The following is a 25,552-nucleotide window of genomic DNA, read 5'->3' on the forward strand; positions in this document are numbered from 1 at the left end:
TGCAAAATAAGGCCCATGCCTTAATCCATTGATTTGGTAGATCGTGTGTGCAAACTGGATTGACAAGGGAAGAGATAAATTGATGCATAAATGGGCTCACAAGTGAATTTCGGGTTTTGGAAGCTCCATTACATGTGTGGGAAAAATAAGAGCATTAACTTGCAATTGCGGGGAACAAACATGCAACTTCATATGTGTAATGGGTAACTACAAGTTTGCACTTGTAATTGGACCTTTAAAACTCATTTTCAAGTGTTTTTTGAGTGCATTTTGGACCAATTTCGGGTTCTGTATGGCTGACTGCAGGTAGATTTTAAATGGGGAAAATGAATGAAGGTGTGAAATGAGTGGATGAAATGGTGGGAAAGGTATGTACGGATGATGGCAATGAATATGGATGAAAATCGAAGGATTTTGAGAATGTCGTCTTCAAGAAAATGGGAAGAACTTTCCACATGTAATCTGGTTCTAAAAACCTGATTTTGAAAGAATGGGTATTTTTCATCTTTGCAACTTGAAATTTCAACGAAAGATGGTTAAATTCTTATAACCATAAGGGAAGAACAATTATTTTCATCCAACTTGTAATCGGGATTTAAAATCCCAAATACAAGTAAAGAGGGAAAATGGGGAAGAACAATGCAATTCACAAATTGCTATCAAAGGGGAAAATCTCTCTCACAAAACCGATTTTTGGGGGCAAAACCAACATATACACAAATTTACAACTAGAAAGGAAAAACAAGAAGACAAGAAAACAAGAAAATGAAACAAGAAAAGAAAAGAAATCATACCTTGCTTCAAACTGAAATGCCACTTCAAAAAGATGATCAATCTTTGCAAGAAGGGAGGAAAAGTCTTAAATAGAGATTAACCGTATTCCAAAACCGTAGCCACGTTTTTACCAAAACGCCATGGGTAGCAAAACGCCTTCCAAAAGCATGAAGAATTGGTCAAGTAAAGCACCCAACCTCCATGCCTAGGCAAGACAAGCCAAAACGATTTAGGAAAGACAAGATTTGTGGCACTTGAATGAGGCAAATCGTGGCATTTTTCAAAAACGTTTTTGTTGTTAAAACCCCATAAAACCAGTGACAATGTCTTCCAAATGGCATGAAGAGAGTTGGAAAATGCATTGAAATAGCAAGGAATCCAAAACGCCTTCCTCCTCCTAGGATTTCTCCACAAAAATCGGTGGAAATTGTCAACAAAATCCTCCAATATTGCTGGTCGGGTTTTTGGGAAAGAACAAGCTTTATTTTACATGTAATAGTGAAAATCGGGTTTTAATTCCCATATTACAAGTTTAAAATGTTACTTTTCTCTCAACAAGGCAAAATCGGGTTTTAGAAATCCAATTGCAAGTTTAAAATTCCTCAATTTACACTTTATGGAGAAAATCGGGTTTTTTGGGCACAATAGCAAGTTTAAAATTGTCACTTTATTCCATTTCTAAGCAAAATTGGGTTTTGGAGAGAGATATGCAAGTTATAAATAACTTGTAAAGGGAAAATAAAATCCCTACAACAAGTTTTAATAACTTAACACATGTAATAGGGGTTTAAAATCCTTATTAAAAGCAAAAGGCATTAAAATAGGGGTTTTAGAAAAGAATTACAAGTGACTTTTAAATATGCAATTTAAAATTAACTTGTAACTTATCCAAAAAATCCCTATTATGACTTAAAAAGCCAAAAAGCATCAAGGGGGAAATAAAAAGTAAGTTACAAGTTCTTTTTTCAATAGAGTGCACTTGTAATTAGCCAAAAAATTCCCTACAAAGACTAAAACAAAGAAAATCATTAAAACTTGCAATTCAAGGAAAATTTCCCATCTGCAGTCAGGGAGAAAAAACCTGAAATTGAAGGAAAGACATAGCAAACGAATCCAGAATGCGACGAAATTTGAAACGTGGTTCGAGGATGGACTGTGGATTAAGCCAGTTCAAGGATTAGGCAAAATTTTGCATTGGGAAGCGTTCCATAGAGTAAAATCTTCAACTTGCAGTGACTATTCTGAAACCCGAAATTGCACAGAAAGCTAGGAAAAGGAAGACCAAAACTCACCAAAACTTGAACAATGATGGCAAAGACACCCCCCAATGATTAGACACTATCAAATGTGAGTTTTGTACCTCGTAAAACATGCCTTGGAGACAAAAATGACACTTTTTAGGCAAAAGTTGTAGGGGTTGTCACATTTTTGAGAATCCAAAAATGAGGACAACAGGATGATAGAGATTCTTTACCTCGGACATGTGATTAGAGCTGACGGTGTTAAGGTACACCAAGAGAAGATTCAAGCTATTGAGGATTGTCCGCCACCTAAAAATATTTCAGAATTGAGAGGCTTCTTGGGCATATGTTGCTATTATCGAAGGTTTGTGAAAGGGTTCTCACAATTGGCGTCACCACTTATTGACCTCACAAAAAAGGGTACATTTCATTGGTCTGATGAGGCACAGGTGACATTCGACAAACTCAAAGAAGTTATGAGCTCATGCCCAGTGTTGGCCCTACCTGACTTTACACAACCATTTGTCTTGGAATGTGATGCATTAGATCAAGGAATAGGTGTAGTTCTGATGCAGAATTGACATTCGATTGCGTATGAGAGTAGGAAACTAAGGGACACAGAAAGGTTGTATTCCACATACGATAAGGAGATTCTAGCAATTATGCACGTACTAGCTAAGTTTAGGCAGTACCCGGTGGGTACTAAATTTGTGGTCAGAATTGATCGCAATAGTCTCAAATACTGTCTGGAGAAGAAGGATCTAAATGAGCGCCAACAAAATTGGGTAAGCAAGATTCAAGCTTATATTAAGGGAAAGAAAAATATCGTTGTCGATGCACTATCCAGGAAACCAGCACTCTGTTCTCTTATTGAGATTTCAGCTGACTGGAGAACTCAATTGCTATCGGAATATTCAAAGAATTCATTTGCTTGTGACTTGATTGATGGCAAGGTACAGGATGATAGATACTCTGTGCTTGACTACATCATCTACTACAAGAACATAATTTATTGGGTACTAGGATCGAGGTTGAAGGCCAAAATTTGGAGAGCGTTACATGACGCACCCCTAGCAGGACATCCAGGTTTCTTCAAAACCTATCGCCAAATTCGTGAGAGGTTCACATGGAAGGGTTTGAAAGACGATGTATTGCAGCATGTTAGAGAATGCTTGACTTGCTAGCAGAACAAGTAGAACACACATTCCCTGCAGGCCTTCTATAGCCACTTCCGATTCCTGAACAGAAGTAGGAAGGGATATCAATGGATTTTATCACTGGGCTTCCTCACGTTCAAGGGAAAGATTGCATATTTGTAGTTGTCAATAGACTCACAAAATATGCGCACTTCTTTGCTGTTTCTACAGACATCACAACCCCTCAGGTAGCAAAATTATTTTTCAGAGAGGTGTTCAATTTGCATGGGCTTCCCAAAACTATTGTTAGTGATCAGGATAGCAGTTTTCTTAGTATGTTTTGGCAGGAGTTGTTCAGATTAGCTGGTACAGATTTGACACCAACTACTAGCTACCATCCCCAAACTGATGGTCAAACAGAGAGAGTGAATAAATGGATTGAGGGCTACCTACAAAATTATGTTGCAGGGCAGCAGCGTGCTTGGGTCAAATTGCTATATTTAGGCGAGTACTGCTACAATACCACCTACCACATGTCTATTGGCATGTCTCCCTTCAGGGCATTAGACGAGTATGATGCACCATCATTTATGGATTTGGCCTTTGATGATAGCAAGGTTCCTTGAGAAAAGGAAGCAATTCAGAGCTATCAGGATACCCTTAAGGCATTGAAGGATAATCTCCAATGCCCTCAAAATCAGCAGAAGATGTATGCAGATAGACACCGTGTTGAGAGATCCTTTGAGGTTGGGGACTTAGTTTTCCTACGACTACAACCATACAGACAATCAACGCTGAAGAAAAGTGGAGTAGAAAAACTTAGGCCGCGTTTTTATGGGCCCTACAAGATACTAAGAAGAATTGGGGAGGTTGCCTATGAATTGGAGCTACTAGAAGGCAGTAAAATACATAATGTGTTCCATGTTTCATGCCTTAAGAAGGCATTAGGCCAGCATACAGTTTCATCTCCAGATCTACCACCCCTTGATGAGGAAGGAAATTTGGTTTTAGTACTTGACAACATTGTTGATATGAGGGAGAAGAAGTTGAGGAACAGGACGATCCGTGAATATCTCGTCCGGTGGAGAGACTTGCCAGTTGAAGATGCTACTTGCGAAGGAAAGTAGATTTTACAGCATCCTAATTTGCGATTGCTAGAGGACCAACAATCTCGGGAAGGAGGATTGTAATGTCCCCCATTGCCTAGCGCACAATCTAATATTAACTTGCTAGCCTTATTTTATTCCCGAAGGCTAGAGCAAATTTTATTAATAAGGGAATAAAATTATTTAATTAAATATGAAGGGGAGCTTTAAGTTATAAACTTATGCATAATTCATATTTGATTAATTGTGTGGGGGCTACTTTATTGAAGGGAGTCGAATTTTTGAAGGAGACTTATTATTGTCCAAATTTAATACTTTAACTTGAGCGCTTAATTATAAAGTTGAATTATAATAGCGGGTGGCTTTACATAAGGGCGGTATGAATATCTACTGGTGAAGCTCGAAAAGAAAATGTATCATATTTTCTTAAAAACAAAAGGGGGCCCGATACATGTCATATCGAAAAACATAAAGGGGAATGTTGTTATTATAATTATTCATGGAGTAATGTTAAGAAGGGTAAAATATACGATATAATTCTTGGAAGCATGGAGAGCAAGTAATGAAGTGAACTTATAAAATGCAAAATGTGAACTTGGGAAGAGGATTATTATTTCACGATATATTTTTTTCATCAACGGAGTTCTCCTCTGTGTGACTGTGCTAGGATGAAAACCCTAGCCGCCACTGCTAGCTTGGACACAAAACTAGAATACACCGGCATATATCTTCATCACCAAGTTTGTCGAAATCAATCCCCTTCATTCTAGTGACTAGGTAACATTGGTGAATAGAGATTTTGATATTGTGCAGAAACAGGTCGTGGGTGTTGAGAAGCAGGGACTTTACTAGGTAACCATTCGCCCATGCACAGATGTTGCACCTGTTCGAATGTAGAGAATATGGTGGAAAATGGTGACGGCTGGCAGTATTTAGAAGTCGTGGCTTAAGGAAAGAACCCCTTATCTAGCCTGCACGGGTTCCCAGAAGCACATGTAGTATTGCAATCCCATTGTTGGAAACGTGGTCATTAGAATTAATGCAATTTCCAATAGTTGTGCCCACATTGTTGATGCTGGAATAGACTTACTGGGACATGGATTTTTAGAAGGAGCTCATATAAGCCACCATCAAGTGCTTCATACCTAGTGTTGGTGCTTGAAGTACTACTGTGCATTGTTCTTCATGTTTTGAAGAATGACCATGTCTGCAAAGTGTTATACTGATAATTTGTAATATTTGAATTAGTAATGAGATGGTATGGAGACTAGTTGTAGTAACTCCTTGCTTTCAATGCTTTGTTGCAAATGATTCTTGCTTGTGTATGTTTTACTTCATGAATGAAATCTGAAACAACAAACAATCAAAATTGCTTATTTGATCACAAAAACTCACAAACATAACTCAAGACAAACTCAGAGATTAGATGCAGCCAGATAGTCAAATTCCAGCCATTAACCAGCAATGTCATTACATCCAAATATAATATTAATCAGAAATTGGGTTCATTTGAGAGGTATGCTAAGTGTTTTGACGAAATGCTTAACAACCAAAGCTAAAAAAAAAATTCTAGTCCAAAATTCGTAGGGGTCTTTACAAATGATCAAAACACCCAAGGGATTGTTGCTTGCATAACTAACCGAAGAGTCAATTGGGGAGGCATTTGGAATCCCTAGATATCAAGACATGCAAGAGAGAACCAAGGTGGGCACCCAAGCTAAATTTGAAAATAGATCGGAGTCATATTTGACAATTATCAATAATGAGTAGGTCCTTGAGATAAGGCATTACCACTCTAAGTTACCCAAGAGACTCCTATGTTTAGACTTCAAGGAGGAGTACAACGATTTGATATTTCTACTCAACCGAGTCATGGGAGCAGCTTAAGGGCACTATTTGAAACATGGATGTTTTACTTTATTGAAGGGATAGTGGATGGAACGATGATGATCAACTGGGCGAAGATTATAAGTGACAACCTAGACATCCAGTTGAGGAGTTTGGAAAGAATGAGGACTTTCTACATGACTTCTTACTTAATCTACATGCTAGCAAGGCAAATAGTATATGCAAGGGCGAAGTTGGAAATAGGCCTGGACAATACAAGGTGTATGAGTGTTATCCACAACTCCACTTGCATGAGATAGAACAATATAGAAGGGTGAATGATGCTTTCACCATGTACATCACACATTTTCTGCAAGGCGGAATATATATACGATTATCCAAGGAGGCGATGTTGCTTGTTGAGAGATACGGGTCATGGTATATTCAATTTCCTACCTTAACATACCTAAGGATTTAGGGTCCAAACCATACAAGCTTCCTAGGTATCCAACAGACAAGATGGTGTTACTTGAGGTGGTGAGGCAACTCTCAGAGTTTGATTGCATCCAGAAGAGGAAGCACAGGCAGGGGGTCACTTTTCCTATCACACTTGGGAAGATGATGGAGATATGCCCCATCGTAGCAGCAACAATAGAGATAGTTAATGAGGGACTGGAGTTCTTTCATCTTGGAATCTATAGAGCCAGGGATCGATTTGATCCATTTTAGAGAATCTTAACAACTAAGGGAGGGAAGTTTACACACAGGATTGACATCGAGGATTATTGGGCTAATCTTATGGATGAGCTCTGAGTTACAAGGAAGATGTGGTCCTGGATGTCAGTGGACTTCATGAGGAAGTCTAACTTCTCTATTCCAAACTAGGTGAAAGATGACGAGGATCACATTCATCGACAATAAGTGAAGGAAAAGGACAAGCCTATTCCATCACCCAATTGGTAGCAACTTGAGTTGGTAGGTTTGAGTATTTTGATGAGAGATGTGAGTGATTGCTCCAGAGTATGGGTGGACAAGTAGATTAATGAGTTGAGAAAACTAAAGATCACCCTAACCTATGAGAAAATGAGAAATGAGGAGTCCTCTCTCAATGATGAGGAAATAACAAGAAGCAATGTTAGAACACATAATGATGAGTCAGGCTCCCAAAAGAAGGAAAGGTATGCCTGGAGGATCACAAATGAAAGGCAAGGAGATTGTTAGTTAGGAGTCAAGGCATAAGAAGCATAAGTCTTAAACTCCTCAATCTACCATGAGTTCCTCTTCCATGAAGGAGAATGATATGACAGAGAAGAATAGTCAATCCGAGTGAGGTTCCGACACGGAAATCCTATCGGAGAATGATCAAAATGAACATGCATCAACACAATGGACACCGCATGAAGATGATGAAGAGCAACCAGGATCTCCTACCATTCAGCTTGAGGTTCATTTGGGTAATGTCATGGTGGATTTGACTAGGGAGAAAGAAGATGATGAAGTTATTTCAGCCTTGAGAGGACTTGATGAAGATCATCAACTCGAAGATGGGATGGAATTCTCTACAATTCTTGATTGGTTGTTGAGCAACATGGAGAAGAAGAAATGATAGAGGCACTGCCCGCTGAAGATATTGATGACTTCCTAGCCAAGATTGGTAAGGGTAAAGAGCATAAGAAGGCAAAGTTCTCTAAGATTATTTGAGATGATGCAGGAGAACGCATTGCACAAGTGGTTGTCCCGATAGTTGATAAGACTAGAGATGTGATCACTCCTATGGATTATCAGGGTACCACAATTGACCTTGGACCTACTACAAAGTACCAAGAGTTTCAAGAACTAAATGATACCGCCAAGGCAATTGAGGCACAAATGGATAGAGTTGTAGAGAATAAAGAGATGCTAGATATTGAAAACAGGAGACTTAAGGAGTATATTGAAGGGTTGAATTCCCTAAGGCACGAGGATCCTACCTTTGTCTCACCTATCCCTGTTGCTCATGGGTCACCCTTTGATCATGAGGCAATGAGGAATACATATCAAGAGGTTGGAAATGGATAGAAGATGTTTCAAGACAAGCGGATGATTTCCTAGCTCAGTTCGTCCAAGCATATGATAAGACAATGATGCTCATATTCAAGATGCAATACTAGGAGGTAGTGTGGGAAGATTTCCAACCGGTGCAAGAAAAGATTATTCCTCACCTTAGGGTGTTGAAGCAGATTCCTACATCCACATTGATCTAGGAGGGAGTTGTTCAGGAAGGTAATGTGGATGATTTCCATTGATGGTATTGTTCCTTGGCCATGAGCAAGTCAGTGTTTAAACACACAAAGTAGGAGTGCATGGAGATGGAGGGGTCAATTCAAGAGATACAATCTAAGATCCTCACATCTATTGAAGAGTTATTGGGACAAGATGTCCACACTTCCAACAGTTTGAATTTGGAAGAATTGAAGGAGAAGATGAAGTTTATTTACTTCAAATAGTTGGAATCCATAAAGAAGAATCAACTGAACGATTTGGTTTCTCTCATGATTCACATCAACAACTTGCAGAAGCTTATGTCGAATTGGGAAAGAATTTTTGATGCTTTCTCAGATGCCTTGGATGTGATCGATTTGTAGTAGGAAGGTCTATTGAATGTTACGATGGAGGAACTTAACTCAGTCTTGGCTAGATTCGTTGAGTATGTAGCTAGAGAGACGGATGCAAGCCGAATTCTGCTAGAAGATTCCCTACTTGATGATTAGGCATCATCCCATTGGACCTCATTTTTTTATTCCACTTTTGATGTAAACCCTAATTAGGGCAATGCTGGTATAATCTCAACCCTTGATTCTAAATGAATCTTGGCCATCCATTTCAGTTGGAGACTCTGTAAACCCCATTCCTCTCATTTGTAAGGGGGAGATTTTTGAGAATTGTTGTCTATATGCTGCTAGGTTGAATTTAATCATTGAAACTTGGTGATTTTATTGAGATTTAGAAGCATTGTGTGGTTCTCATACCTCCAAATTTAGATTATAATTTGTTTCAAGTATTTTTAGTTGAATGAAAGAAATTGTTGAGTGTATTCATATGAAATTCGTTTATCCATACCACTAGCTTCTTGCTGATTGTAAGCTTGCCTTGTGTGGTCAACTGGAATCAAATTTGAACTTAACTTCAATTTGTGCCTGCTCATTGATATGCATTGCATTGATGGTGTTGGTGTTGTTAGTATGAATTTGAACATCTATTAATTACCTTAGATGATTGCACTAAGCTTGTGTTGAGTTGTTCTTTGATGACAAAGCCTAGCCTAGTTGAATTTCATTGAATCATTTGCCATCTCTTGCATTCTAGGTTTAGGATAGGATTAGAATAGAACTTCTAAACCCCTCTTTTGCATTTTATTTGGAAATCTTTGTTAGAAGTAGATCAAGAGCTCACCTTGCAAAATCAGTAAGTCATTTGGAAATCTTGGCAAACTTACATCCATTCATGATAAGTTTTATTCTTTAGAACAATTATCTAAGTACCTTTATGCAAATAGAAAAATCACATTCGCCATTGAGTTACCCATATGTCAAGAATTGATAGTAGAAACCTTGGAATCGTCTTAGTTGATTAGATAGTTAGCATCCGAGGTGGTTTTGTTCAAGAGAAGGTAAAATAATTTGGTATTTTATTTTGTGTTAGAGGTGCCTAAAAAACACATCAACAAAACAATAAATTAATTAAGAATTAATTTAATCCCCCTGGTGCAGGAGCACCTCCAATTTTCAATTTCAGGTCAAAGATGCAGAAACTTTCATAGGACATTAAGACAAATCAGAAGAATAACATGTGCGATCAAAGTCATATTGTGGTTTTCAAACAGTGCCATGTCTTGTTCTATTTGTAAGGTCTTCAAAGGCTCATTTTGTGTTTTCAATGTCCTTCAAGAGACTAGAAACTTAATTGTAATGTCCAAGTCTCAAAGAATGTTCATGAAGTCTAGGAAGTAGGAGTGTTTGGGAACCTTTTAAGGTTTTTAAAGTTAAATAATTCAGATTTTCAAAGTGAAACGGTTATGTAGTCTTTTTGCAGTGAAATACCTTTTAAAAGATCTTTAAATATTGTAAACGGATGTAACCAACAAAAAATGGGGTTGAGACAGTTGTAACCGGGATTAATGTATGCGAAGGGAACTCAGTGTACACAGATGTTCTCGGATACACAGTTTGGCGAACAGTTAATAAAGAAAGACCATCAAGTTTGAATAGGCCCAGATCTTTTATATTGATTTTGGAATGATCGACTGATGTTCTGAAATGTATTGAGCTTCCTTGATCATTATTTTGTTTGGGGGTTGAACTTTATTATTAATTTGAATTCTCTGTTGCGCCGTTTATAGTAACAGTAGTTTTTTTATTTGCCGTTGTTGAGTTTACAGCAGAGTTTTAGAAGATGAAAGTCATCCCATGAATATGTTAAGGCCTTCTATTCATGGGAGACGTTTTCTAACATGTAAAATATATCACTGACTATGCATGTGCAGTTTGGAGAAGTTTAGGTGATCACCGTTGATAAACAGGGGAAGATGCCGATGAGTGAAGGTATCGAAAGAACAGAACAATTTGTTTATGAATCGGGTGTGCTGGGTATCGGGTTTTAACAAATTCTTGTTGTTGAATACATGTTGAAGTGTTGAGCATCGGGTTTCACCGTTAAGTGAATGATATCGGGTTTATTGGAGGGAATTCATAATATTGTTGGAATCGAGTTTATACACTTGCCCTGGTTCATGAGTTATCTGCTGTGATGAACGTATGTTTATGAGTATCAATTCATAGTTTAATGTATGGTGTGAATTCCACAAATAATTTTGAAACTATATTCTGGTGACAGACCGTGGGTAGTAATGGTGTCTTTGTAAACGTTATTCGCAGTCAATAATTTCATTGGAAAAAGATTGATGTTTTAGCAGTCGCTTTGAAAGAATAGTGATTTGGGGTATCGATTTGAAACTCTCACAGATTTGTTTAACCGTTTGTGGAAAACATTTAAAGAAATCTTGTTTGGATAAATTACATTGCCGATTGATCCTATAACAGTGCCAAAAGTTCAATACATGAATATCTAAACAGGGAAATGGGTGTATTCTGTTCCTAAGAAAATACAAAATCAATGTTATGAACCAGTATCAGTCTTAGAAACTGATTTCACGATAAAAGGAACGAACTCTGTTTTGGGTCTGACCGAGAGCAGATAAGAGACTAAAAACTTTCCAAAAGTTTATTGATTGAACTTGGCTCAATTTGTTAGAATGGCTTCTATTGATCGTATTCTGTTGTTATGCACTACAATACTATGATTATAGAAGAGTCTTTTCTGTTTTAGAAAATTGATCAGATTTCAAGAACCGACTTCAAGCTTGGTGTCATTAATGCATTGAGTAAACATCAAATAACATAAAGGTGATTGGGTCTATCAAGTTTCAGTTGTCAAAGCTCTGCATCACCCCCCCTAGTTAAGAATAACTTCAGATCTGAAATAAATTATTATTTTTGTATTCTTCCTCAATCATGAATGCCAAAAGTTACTTGTGCAGTATCTCAATATCTCGATCATGGTGCCGTAATTTTGACCTTCATCAAATGCACTTTGACATCAATAACAACAATTTATCAACAATCGCCCCCTTTGTCATTGATGACAATCCTGTAAAAAAATAATTTGACCTTCATTAAATGCACTTTGACATCAATGACAACAATTTATCAACAATCTCCCCCTTTGTCATTGATGGCAATTTTGTAAAGAAATAATCGCTTAATGCAAGGGGACCATACATCTCCCCTTGACTGAAATGCTCCCCCTTACTCTACTCCCCCTTCTTTGACATCAATGGCAAAGGCTTTTCGGGGTCAAAAGATAAGACAATAAATAGCTCCCCCTGAAGTCATGCTTCTATTGAAGAATCTAGTGAATAGATGAGAGTAATATCACTCTCAATTCCCCCCTTAGATACTCAAAAGTCTTTGTGGAAGAGGCTTTGTGAAGATGTCCGCAATTTGTTCCTTTGTAGCAATGTACTCCAATTTTTCTTGTTGATCAACCACTTGCTCTCTTAAGAAATGATATTTGATTGGAATATGCTTAGTCCTGGAGTGCATAATCAGATTCTTTGAAATTTAGGGGTTTCACTTCCATGGTTCCACCACCATTCTATATAGGGTGTTTCTTTGCTTGCATATCATATAAAGCTTCCATGGAAGAAAAATCACCATACCAACGCGAAAAATTATTTTATTGACTACTCATAATTGAATGCATCTTCACCTTGGCAATAAATCTTTTTTATTGCAGCCCAAAATCCTTTCATTACCTCTCTATCCTCTTATGAAGCCCTCTTATTGGTCTCTTATAAATTATGCCATTTAGGATTTAATGCATTGGCAACACAATGAAGGGGTGTGTTAAGATTGTTCCATCTTCCATGTAACTTTTCTTCAATCAAAGGATATAAAGAAAGATCTTTTGCATCTATTATTTTCTTGACTCTTTCACACATGGAATCTATTTCCTCGTAAATTTCTCCCACATATGGCTCATTTGAATCTACAAATTTGATCACCTCACATATGGGCCTAATTAAGCTCACAACAAATTTAACATTAGCCCAAAAATTGGTCATCAAGGACCATACCTCTCACTTCAACTACAGTATTTGATGTAGATTGTCTCTAAGCTACCTATGCATCACTAACTATTATGGAACACAAAGCTCCTTTGACCTCACAAAGACAGTCAAGAAGAATAAAATAAGATGCAAACCGTGTATCAATAGGTTTGAGAAGTTCCACCTTGGCAAATTTTCAATAAATGGCTTGTGTGTGGTGATGGTTACATATGAACATATATATTTGTTTGCCCTTTTTTTATGAGATCTGAAATCTATTGGGACTTGCCAATATCTTTGAGTGCGTTATTCAACAAATGCACACAACATAGTGTCCAAAATATATGCTTGAACTTTTTTTGCACCAACATATCTTCTTCTTTACAAACAGGGGTAGCATGAGTAACAACTTGGACTACATGTGATGCCCCCACTCCTCAATGCTATCACATAGCTGGTTATGAAGAAATTTTGCATTTTTTTTCTTGCCCTGAACAATCTATTGCCTTAAAAAAATAGTGCCTTTTGCTGCATGTTACCATGAAGTTAAGTAGTGGACAATTTCTAGCATTTGTCCACCCATTCATCACAACGTTGCATCCTTCTGTATCCCACACCCTTTTCATTGGTGTAAGTTGTTGCTATAATCAAATTTTTTCTTTATCAATTAGAGTAGCGCGAAACTTTTCATACTCGGGTGGTTTATACCCATTTGGTACAATACTGATAGCTTGGACCATCTCTCCATAGAAAGGTGAGCGAGCAACGTTCAACGATATACCATTTGCATAAAAAAGCGTGCAATTGTTGAATCAAGTGCTTCTCAACCTTGCACATCAAATAGTCTTCCAATGGGGTTTGAGTTGCCAATGTGTGGTCTCTTGTGAGAATTTTCTATTGGTACATCTCTAGAAGACACATCTACCTCTATTTTGGTTTTTGAGTTGCAGTAGTTGCCCTTGTCGTTGAAGCATGAGAGCTCAAATTAGAAACTCTCCCTTCAACCCATTCTTGATCGCTCACAACATCATATTGTTGCAACTTATTTGGTTATGAATCAACACCTTTCCTAAGTATGTGAAGGAAATGAGTCCTCACCCTCGTGTAAGTACCTTGCCATGACATTGGACAAAGCTTACATGAGATCGTCGCTGTTCCACTTGTACCCTTCGGCCTTGAATCACAATCACAATACTTCCACAATGGGTAGAAACCTTGTTTTGCCCCACTTGACATTCTACACAAAAAAGATTAAAAATTATTAGCAAGAGGTCTGCTAAACCTATTCTCAATGCTCATACTTTAGATTCAATTAGCCAATGTAGTCCAACATAATGAAAGGGAAAAAAAAAAGCAGGTTATCAAGGACCATACATGTCTCATTTAAAGAAAGTGGAAGATTAAATTAAAAATTTAAAAATATCAAATGACCAATGTGAAATGCCAAATATTGTTGTTGACTCCTTGTTTGATGCCGGATGCTCTTTTTGTGCTCGTATTTGTCTTGTGGCGTCGACTTTTCTTTCCTTTGACACATTTTGTTTCTTTTCCTTCTATTGCAGTTTACCCTAACTTTTTTGGCGGGATATGGTTTATGTGTGATGGGAGACTTGCAAGACACTGGGAGATGGTGGCCAAGTGTACCCTACAAGCTGAGAAGTCTTTAGTATAGGAGATGCATCCAAGGTGGGGGGCCGGACATGCATCTTTTAGTAACCTTGACAAATAGACATGCTACTTCTCTAGGACTATAATGTCAAAACATTGTTAGTGTTTGAATTCTCACCTTTTAGTGCAACATAAAATGGAATAGGTGTATAGTAGAACCACTCTTTGAATTAGAAGGCGAAGTTCCTCGTAAAATAAAACTTAATTTACTATGAACAATATGTACTTGCAATTTACAAACTCTAGTGTGTTTTTGGAGTGGTTCATGTTTATGTGGAATAAAATGTAAATGTGTCATTTTGGTTTTGCCTAGGGTAAATGCTGAAATACTCTTTTAACACAATGAAAGGGATTTTATGCTTTTTGACTTGAAGGAAATTTCTACTACTATACTCTTGTGTTATTTAGCTAAATGTAATGGTTGAACAATGTGAGTACACAGATGGAGATGAATAAGCTAACACATAAATACAATCACTGGTTAAATTAAATGTATGACTTGGTACAAAGCCACGTGCTACACCTTCAAGCTTACTTGCGATACAAAGCTTCCAAATTAGCCAAAGCAGTTTAATCCTGAGCACACATAGCGAAACGTCCCAATAAACATTCATAAGCAAAATAGGCATAATAAATGACTGAATAAATTACAAAATCACAATTACATTGGATACTCAATAAATAACAATTTTAGCATAATGCAGGCTTGAGAATTCCCATTGGTCGATTCTGCAAAAATATCAAATGGTAAAAATAGCTTGAAGCTAAAAATAGTGTGAATTTTGATAAAAATTTGCAAACTTTTAATATGCTCTCCTTTTCGAAAATGGTAACAAACTATTTTTACTGTTGGCTAAAAACAGAATTTCTTGAAAGGCAGCTTTCAATGATTCTAGTGAAGCTTTTCATGGCAAATCCTCTGTTTTGATAAAATTAGCAACTACCTCTTGATGAAGCTCTGAAAATTTATTTTGATGTTTTCATTGTTGATGAAGTTTGGTAAGCATTTTGAGATTTTTGAAAATTAGATATTCGATTAACACCTGCTTGAATTTAAATGTCCTTTTGAGATTTTTTATCATTCAATTATTCTGGTATGCAACTTCAGGAAAGTGATACACAGACATCATTCTACCATGTTTGATCATTGGCCTTTTTATTAGGAAATCCTCCACAGATTCCTGTAAGAATTCCCTCCAAATTTAAAAACATGTGGCTGTCACAGCCATATTTTTACCAGGGATTGGAAATATGGTGACAAGAGAGAAGCAACATCCAAGGCTATGCCATGTTTGAAGTCATGAGGAAATTACAAGACACGAAATAGGAAATCAGTGGTGGAATGGACAGCTTTTTGGGAATATTTTTAGCAAAATCAACAAGACATTTGATAATATACAAAGGTAGATCAACGATTTTGGATTCCCCATCTCAATGGCAATTCATGGACAGGATCTTATTGCAGAGCTCTTACAACTGCACAAGAAAGAAGAGTGCTTCTTCAGAAAATCTTCACAAAGTAATTTGGATTAAGGAGTGCCAATTAACAGTTATTTGACATACCAGTCCTAAATAAGCAACATATACATTCAGTTTAAAGAATCAAATTAGAAAATGGTATTTAGTTCCTGAATCATGCAACAAATGTTTTCATACACTCCTTTAAGAAGACTACCATGATAACAAGAGGGAAGGTGCTTAAGCACAACTGCTAGCACGTATTCCAAAATTAGTGAAATTCTGAATATGTATTTTTAACTTAGCCAACTATAGGAGAAAAGCTTATGAATGTTACCTTTTCGTCAAAAGGATAGGGCCCCGAGACTAGTTGGATTTTGACACTATTAAGCAGATTCTGCTCAAGGTGGTGCAGTCAAGGAGGAACCCAATGACAATAGGGGGTGTTTATTGGGACTCAAAAACACAAGCTCTCATTATAGATGAAAGTAAAATTAACAGTTATTTTGAGATATTGGCTCTCTATCACAATGGCCTAACCATTTGCACATAGAGGGAGACTTGAACTATATCATGACTCTTATAAATAAAGTTGACAGTTATGCCAACACCTTGATGCTTGCCATGTACTGTGAAAAAAGTCTCCATAGATAGGTAGAACATTCCATATGTGGCTGGAAAAACCAAGAAAGTATTTACTTATCTAACCTGCACTGTATTTATGCTTTGTGAAATCTATTCAAAATTAGCCCATGGACTTGCTTACATATATAAATTTCAGTGGTTGCACTTGATAACCTTTGTATGCATGAACAATGAATTTGACAAATAAGCTTCATTAGTTTCAGGTATTGCTTATAAGTAAAAGTGTGCTTCCTGGGCACATGATGTCCTATCAGAAGATAATAGCATTGGTGTGTCAATTAGTCAGAGATATTGCAAGACCATATACTGATTAGTGTAATTTCTTCTTGTTTCTATAGCAATGGTGGCTTTGACAGAGTCGATGTGTTGGAAATTGGTTCTCAAAACAACGGATTCAACTGGAATTGGAATTGCTATCTATCAAAAGCCTACTTCAAATTCTTGCTATATACAGAGAAAAGAAAATGACCCACCTTTATGTGATGATAGTGATAGGCCTGATGGTGCATGGTACTAATGGCTGCCATTATTCTTTTAAATTTTTCAATTAGAATTTGGCCCTGTTGCTTTTCTTAATTGTTTTTCTAATATCATATTTTCACCTTTTCATTCATGGAAATCAGGTATGTACCACTGCAAAGATGCCTGCACAAGATACCTACTATAACTTCTATTCATGGTTCCATGTGGCCGCCAAAGTGGCCTTTGCGGCTTGAAGAAGAACCATTCTGGCTGAAAAGCATGCCACAAAGCACAGATGGATCAGCTAGAGACTTCCACAAGGACACAATATACTGGAGGCATGCTGTACAAAATCAATACTTGCATGGTCTTGGTATTGACTGGTCATTTATCAGAAATGTGATGGATATGAAATCAGGCTATGGAGGGTAATGACAATTGTCTGTCTCACAATTGTCTCTAGTTAGGTTGTATCACACTTCCATGTTTGTGCTAATTTGTTACTTTTACTTGGAATCAAAGGTAGCCTTTTTACTGTTTCAATGGCCAACAGATTTGAAGTTTTACAGTATTGTGGTAGCTGAGCTTGTTTAAACTTTACATGTTTTTTCCCCTTCTCAGATTATAGATAACCAGTGATTCACTTTATTTTCCTTTCAACAAAGCTACCTGCAGGATTTAGGAATCTTTAACTGTCCATTGTAATCATAGTTATTCTAGATTGCAATCTAAGGACAAAACATTTTTAAAAATATTTTCAAAAGATTGAATGCCTTACACTAGATTGCAAGGAGATCAACACTAGGGGGACATAAAAGGAACACATAGCTGTAGGAGAACTCTGTAACCACGGGAAAGGCCTCAATTGTTCAGGTTTTTTGAGCTTATATCTGCCTGCGAGATGCAACTAGAAGGGCTCGCTTTGAGTTATGGGACCACTGCAAGGGCACCTATATCGAGCCAAACAGAGTGAGATTAGCACTATCTATAGGCCGAAATAAGAAGTCGAGGGTCACTAGAAATCAAACTACGAGGACAACAACTGGCAAGATATAAGGATGAACATCTAAGAGTCATTTGCAGCAAGGAACCTCCATTTTGAGTCAGTGTTTGACTATGTCCATCTAAGGCACACTCTAATCAAATTCCATAGTACCCATGGGTTAGCTAGAGATGAGTACAATATGGTTTTCCTAAGTTTGAGATTATGATGCATAATCTAATAAATTGTTGATAAGTTGTCTGTCTGATATTTTATAATACATTTATTGAGATCAACCATAATGAGAAATCTGAAGAAGCAAATTGTTTGTGCATTATCTGCTGGAAAATAATTGAATGAAACGTGGGTATTTCCATCATTGTTGCAACTAGATTCTTGTTAGAACTATAATTTTTTGTTTAGAATCTTCAGTGGTATTAGAGCTACCTTCCTGCCAACCTGTGTGGAATTTTTGGCAGCTTCATGAAAAGACAAATCTATGGGTCTAATGCCATTACAACCACTAGAAGAACTTGCTAAAGAAGTGGCAAGATTTCATGCCAAATATTTGAACTTAGGCCCAACTATTTTACAAGATGTCACCTTCATTGAATATTTTCAGCTTGGAATTATAGATGAAGAAGAAGATATGGGGAGCAGCCCTACAAGGAGAGTCTCGAATTGGAGTGATGGGATCATGATGCAGGAGCATCCCCGGTTCTTGGCAATCTTGCATCAACCAAAAATATTTCCTTTCCGTTTTGCTTTCTGTTTTGCAGTTTCAACATTTCATTCTGCATTTTCTCGCATTAGCTCACCAGATCTTGATGAGTTGGATTTTTGCTTGAGGACTTGATCATCTACCTTATTCCCAAACCGCGGATCATTTGGATCATTTTTCGGCAAGTTATCACTACCGGTTGCCTGGACCTATTTGCATTTGTAATCTACCGGAATCTACTGGATCCCTTCCGTAGCTTGCGGAGCCCTTAACGTTGATTTCAATGTTCCTTGGCGTGTGGCCGACCTTCCCTTTGATCTGCACTTCATCCTTTGGATTTTCTGGAGGAATTTCTTTGGCGGAGGCCAACCTTGTTGTTTTACACGTTAGCTCTTGTTCTTCGACATTTGATCCTTTTTGGGCCGATCAGATCCCCTCGGATCATATAAATCATTGTAATTGAGAATTAGAATGCAGATCAGTTAAGAGATAGAATATAGAAGATAGATCTTAAGATTTGAGGTCCTAGTTGTGACCTGTTCTGTAATTAAGCATGTTTTAGCAAGCCAGTGAGCCGGTTTCTGTAATCCGGTTGATTGTAAACAATTTCATGATAAAATTCAGTCAGTTCTGCATTGCCTCCATCATATCCTTGTGTTTCCGTTGTGTTTACTCTCACTGACCGGTCTAGATTGATCTCTTTGAGGTCCCTCCTAACCGGTGACTGCACCAGATCATAAGAGGTACACATTTGAAACCATCAAAACTTGTGAAGAATATTTAGGGCTGCCTGGTCAAATTAAATATATATTTCCTTTTCATGATTATTTGGGATATTTGGATTGGAGAAACCCAAGAGAAAGGGAACTTTATGACAACAGAAGACGAATGATAACAAAAGAGAAAAATTCAGTAGCAACAAAAGTGGAACCGGAAATGATGAAGAGTGCAAGAGCACAATAAGTGGTCAAGTAAGAAGTTATAGTGGAGGAAAAAGAAAGGTCTGAGTCTCAAGATGACAAATTGGAGGACTCCTCAATGGCAGAAGATAGTAATGTCCATGAAACATCGACCCAAATGTTGAATTTAGTCTTTTAGATTAATACAATACTCAGAAAATAGAAATTTATCTTAATTTCCAGATTAATATTGATTGCTGTTAGTGTTAGGATTTTCCAGAATTAAGCAAAAGTAGAGAAATAAACAGAATGAACTCACAACACACAACTACCCTGGGAAAACCTCCTAGGAGGAAAAACCCAGCAAGAAAGATCCTCAGATCTAATTATGTATTAAGCATAATGTTTTGATTACAACACTTATCTCTGATTGTTGTCCAAACAGCAAGTTGCCAAGGTGATGTAGAATGATTCCCTAGCTGTAGATGACCAAGACACCAATCAGCAGAAGATGACTTCAACAGGCTGAAGCAGCATATAACCAAATGTTCTTGCAGTTCACCAAGGAGCAGATTCGCCAAGTGTATGAGGGCAGATCACATTTAGGAGCAGAGCAGATCGCATTTGCTGATGTGTGTGAGATATGAAATTGATTTACTTCATCTTGAAGTACACACATATATGTCTTCCTCTTGATGGTAGACCTCTAGGTCGGCTAGCAATAATTATATTTTATTTATTAATTATTTTCCTTAATACGTTTCATGAGAGGCACATCAAGTGGCGTGAGATATAGGGTCGGCCCTATTGGAGGGTGGTGTGTGAGAAAGGGCCCAGCCCTAAAGGGCGGATTCCAATGTTGCCTTAGGCAATTGGAATCCGCTCTTCACCCTAATTAAAACTAAATTGTGCAAGAGCACAATAAGCGGTCAAGTAAGAAGTTATAGTGGAGGAAAAAGAAAGGTCAGAGTCTCAAGATGACAAATTGGAGGACTCCTCAATGGCAAAAGATAGTAATGTCCATGAAACATCGACCCAAATTCTAGGCATGGACATAATTGCTTCATGTAATGATTTGCAATATATGAGAATGATTGGTCCATGCAATTCAATGCAAAATATTAGTTCTGAAATTGAGATGATTGGTTTCTTTGAGATGGAGGGTTATTAAGAACTGCAGGTCTATCTAGAAAATTCCATGATTATGCACTCCGATTGTGTGGAGATGGGCCAAGAAACATTCACACTCCTTTGTTCCTCCAAGATTGATAAGATCAACGAGGGAGTTTGGTAAAGGGATGTTTATCTCCGAGTAGTACAGTGGAGTGGCGTAGTAATGATTTTGAGGTAGATATGGGATCCTAGCATTCAATATTGGTATGCAGGTGTAGATTGCCTAAGGACAAGAAATCTTTGGGACGGGAGGATTGTAAAGATGCCAATTTGTGGTTGGGTTGGTCAATCCAAAATAATAAATAAATAAATTAAAAATATTAATAAATGAGAACATTAAATAATTTTGGGTCAACTTGGAGGTAGCTAACAACTTGGTTCGACCTGTTGTATGAATGATAATTAATAATTTTAATAAAATCTGCCGGGAGGCCGACTTGCTTTTTGGCGGTTTCTTCTTTTGTGGCTGACTTAATTAGATTGGTATTTATAGTTGTTTTGGAGATAGCTTTTGACATTGAAGGTTTTAAGTATTTGGCATTACACAAATGGTATCTCCTCTCCAAGCGCAAACCTGGAAGGACCTCTTGTAGGGCGAAATCCCAAAGAACAGTTTTGTTCATGATTAGACGATTCAACAATTGATATTGTGCAAGTGGATTTGTTGAGGTGACAATCTTAGCTACTTTGCAAGGAGCTTAGTGCTAAGGGAGATATGAAAGGAGCACATAGTTGTAGGAGAACTTTGTAACCATGAGAAAGGTCTTAATTGCTCAAGTTGTTTGAGCCTATATCTACCTACACAACTACAACTAGAAGGGTATCGCTTTGAGTTTTGGCACCATTGCAAGGGCGCCTATATCGAGCCAACTTGAGCAAGATTAGCACTAGCTACACACCGAAGTAAGAAGTCGAGGGTCACTAGAAATCCAACTACTGGGACAACAATCGCCGCGATATAAAGGGGAACATTTGAGAGTCATTTGCAGCAAGGAACGTCCATTTTGAGTCAGCAGTTGATTGCATCCATCTAAGGCACACACTCTAATCGAATTCCACAGGACCTATGGGCTAGCTGGAGGTGAGTACAATATAGTTTTCTTGAGTTTGAGATTATGATGCATAAGCTAATACATTGTTGATAAGATTTATGTTTAATATTTTATGATAGATTTATTGAGATCAATCTTAATGAGAACTCTGAAGAAGCAACTTGTTTGTGCATTATCTGTTGGAAATTAAATGATTGAAACTTGGGTATTAGTATCATTGTTGCAACTGAATTCTTTCATGTAGCAATACTAGTATCATCAAAAACAAAATAGTAAATGAAGGAGATGGTATATCAACACATGTCTCTAGAATCTTATTAGATGAAAGAACTCCAAGATTCAAATGACCATACTAAATCTCCTCAAAAGTGTTCACTCTAGATGCCATAGTGTGTACATCAGCCAAAGGAATAATAGAGAAAAATGTGAGAAGGTGTAGACTCGATATTGGTGATCAACCTCCCCTATTGCAACTATATATCTACTATGCAAATATCGAATTATGATAGAATTCGATGTGAACTCAACACTCGTTCCTTCTCCACCATGTGTGATTTGATAGATAGAAAAGATATTGGCTAACAATGAATGCACATAAAGAACATCATTAAATGCTCTTTCATCCATGTCAATAGATCCCTTCCCACAAACACGCATATATGTGTTGTTAGCCATCAAGATGTGTGGCGATGAACAAGATTTAAATCAAGAGAACACACTTTGTGATGAAGCCATGTGATGAGAAGCTCCAAAATCAAGTATCCACCTCTCTGATTAAGAATTTGTAATTGAAACAAGTGCTTGCCCCTTATGTTTTTGTGACTTTGATGAAGAAGGTGAACCCCTAACATTGTTGAAGGAAAATTGATTTGTTTCTTCTCAAGAAGACACTTCTGTAAAGTTATTTCAATTTTAATTAAAGAACAAGTTATGAACTATGAATGCTATATATGGATATGAGGAATTATGTCAATGTCTAATAAATCTGATTTTATCTGCAGGTCTGAAGGAGAGAGATCATTTAATATTTTCTATGTCTTCTCCAAATGAATTCAATTGGCATATATATTATTTAGGTAACCGATCAATTGGTGTATTGACCGGTCATGCCTTTTAGGCATGACCGATCAATGCACCCATTGATCGGTGCCTTTACAATTATACCATTAACACAATGCTGATTATCGGTTCAAAAACCCCCGATAGCATATTGTAATATCATAATATAATGACTGATCAATTTAAGGAATCGGTTCATACAAACACCGATGATTCAAAGTGCACGATGAATATAATCCAACCGGTGCATTTGTTAACCAATGTTAATGCCAAATGAAGCGGTGTATTCATTAAACCCGATAACAAATATGCTCGATATAATTAAGCCCGATAACAGATGTGAATCGGTGCCAATGTTTATGCATCCGATAGCAAGTATGTATCGGCTAATTTAACCCGATAACTTATAGTATTTAATCTAAGTCAGACATGAAGCATGTAGATAAATAACAGAACAAGGAAGGTTAGGAAGATCTTATCTTGCATAAGCTACCATGCATTAACACTCCCTCTTAGCTTTGGAAGATAAGGCAACCTGCATCACATTTCCTTTTCATAACTAAGATAATGTCAGTCAGCAAAAATCATTTATACATGAGAAGTACCATCAAGACATATGATACAAAATAGAAGAACATCACTTGAGCATGTGACATAAAGTATTATTTTTAAAAAAATAAGAGAATCATCACCTGATCATGTGAGAAATCACCAAAACATGTGATCTTGTAAGATTCATTAAGATATCACCTAACACATGATATCAGTATTGCCTAACACGCAATACTTAAGGATAAGTCTATGAGAAAGGTTAGTTTCTCATCATATCCAAGTTGTGATAAGTGCAATAACATTTATAAATGTTTATCACAACATAGTCATGGCACATCCATGACTTACCAGAGATCCAACATGATCAATGGTTGAGATATCACCTACACGTGATATCAGTATTGCCTAACACGCAATACAAGAATAACCATATGAGAAGTGCTTAAGTTCTCATCATATCCAAGTTGTGATAATGCAATAACATTTGTACAAATGTTGTATCACAACATAGTCATGGCACATCCATGACTTACCAGTGATCCAACATGATTACTGGTTTGACTATCATAAGATTGTCACCTTATGATGTCTACATACAAGTGTTCAGAATCTGAGAGATCGTCACCTCTTAGATATGAACACAGGTGGCAAGAAGCCAAGAGATAGTCCAAACATGACAAAGAAGTTTACACCTTAAACATCTTAAATATATGTAAGTATAGATTACAAAGCAGATTACCTTTCTATCATACCTAAACCCTTTCTGAAGTGATCAACCTTCACTCTGGAAAGTGGTTTGGTCAGAATATCTACAGTCTGATCTCCTGTACACACATATTCTAACTTTATCACATTCCTGTCAACCATATCTCGTACATAGTGATATGGAATCTCAATATGTTTGGACCTATCATGAAATACTGGATTTACAGAGAGTTTTATACAGCTTTGATTATCACACTGAATGACTGTAGGTTTCATAGGTTCTCCAAGTAATCCCACGAGCAATTTCCTTAGCCATACTGCTTCTCGGGCAGCCATTGAAGCTGCAATATATTCAGCCTCTGTGGAACTCTGAGCTACTGAAGATTGTTTTTTGCTGATCCAGGATATCATGGCTGACCCTAAACTGAAGCAGCACCCTGAAGTGCTCTTTCTGTCAGTCACACTGCCAGCCCAATTTGAATCTGTAAATCCATGTAGATCTATGTCAACCTTTTCATATTTAAGACCAAGCTTTAGGGTACCTTGTAGATATCTCATTATATGCTTTACTGCAACCAGGTGTATCTCCTTAGGTTCACACATGAACTGACTTAAGGCATTAACAGCATAGCAGATATCTGGCCTTGTATTTACTAGATACATCAGGGACCCAATCATCTGCCTGTATTGAGTGGGGTCAGTAGGTCTTGATTCTGCTGCTACTTCTTTAAGTTTATGGAAGTTGGTTTCCATAGGAGAGGTCATGGGTCTGCAGTTTAGCATTCCAAATCTTGTCAATATGTCCAAGGTGTACTTCCCTTGGTTCAATACAATATTATCAGAATTCTGCCATACTTCCAATCCTAGGAAGTAATGAAGAAGCCCCAAGTCTTTCATATCAAATTCTGTGGATAGATCTTTCTTGCATTGATCTATTAGGTGATCATCTCCTGTAATTAATAAGTCATCAACATATAAAATTAATATTACATATCACCTTTATTTCTTTTGAGGTAGAGATTAGGATCTGCATCATTCTTAGAGAAACCCAGCTTTGAGAGATAGGTGTCAATTCTTTCATACCAAACTCTGGGAGCCTGTTTGAGCCCATAAAGAGCTTTCTTGAGTCTACACACATGAGACTTTGCATCATGAATTTCAAACCCTTCAGGTTGCTCTAAGTAGACTTCTTCCACGATCTCGTCATTTAGGAATGCTGTCTTAACATCCATCTGATGTACCTTCCACCCCTTTGCTGCTGCAATGGCTAGGACAGCTCTTACTGATGTGTACCTGGCAACAGGTGCAAATGTTTCTTTGTAATCTATGCCTTCCTTCTGTGAGAACCCTCTAGCTACAAATCTGGCCTTGTGTTTTTCAATACTGCCATCTGCAGCATGCTTGATTTTAAACAACCATTTAGAAGACACGACAGACTTCTTGGTT

The 25,552-nt window shown here is 37.3% G+C and overlaps 1 protein-coding gene across 8 annotated transcripts in view; it reads left to right on the forward strand.

Moving 5' to 3' along the window:
- Positions 1-25,552, forward strand: part of LOC131071210 (probable methyltransferase PMT23) — a 220,136-nt gene that overhangs the window by 168,613 nt on the left and 25,971 nt on the right. For 7 of the 8 annotated variants that reach the window (XM_059207664.1, XM_059207662.1, XM_059207660.1 and 4 more), the window contains 2 exons: positions 16,840-17,011; positions 17,125-17,391. In XM_059207664.1, coding sequence (XP_059063647.1) covers positions 16,840-17,011; positions 17,125-17,391 — 439 coding nt within the window. Of the gene's footprint in view, positions 1-16,839; positions 17,012-17,124; positions 17,431-25,552 lie in introns of all 8 variants that reach the window. The other variant, XM_059207665.1, reaches the window with a different exon arrangement.

Source organism: Cryptomeria japonica, chromosome 7, assembly GCF_030272615.1.
Source record: "Cryptomeria japonica chromosome 7, Sugi_1.0, whole genome shotgun sequence".
Taxonomy (NCBI): Eukaryota; Viridiplantae; Streptophyta; class Pinopsida; order Cupressales; family Cupressaceae; genus Cryptomeria; species Cryptomeria japonica.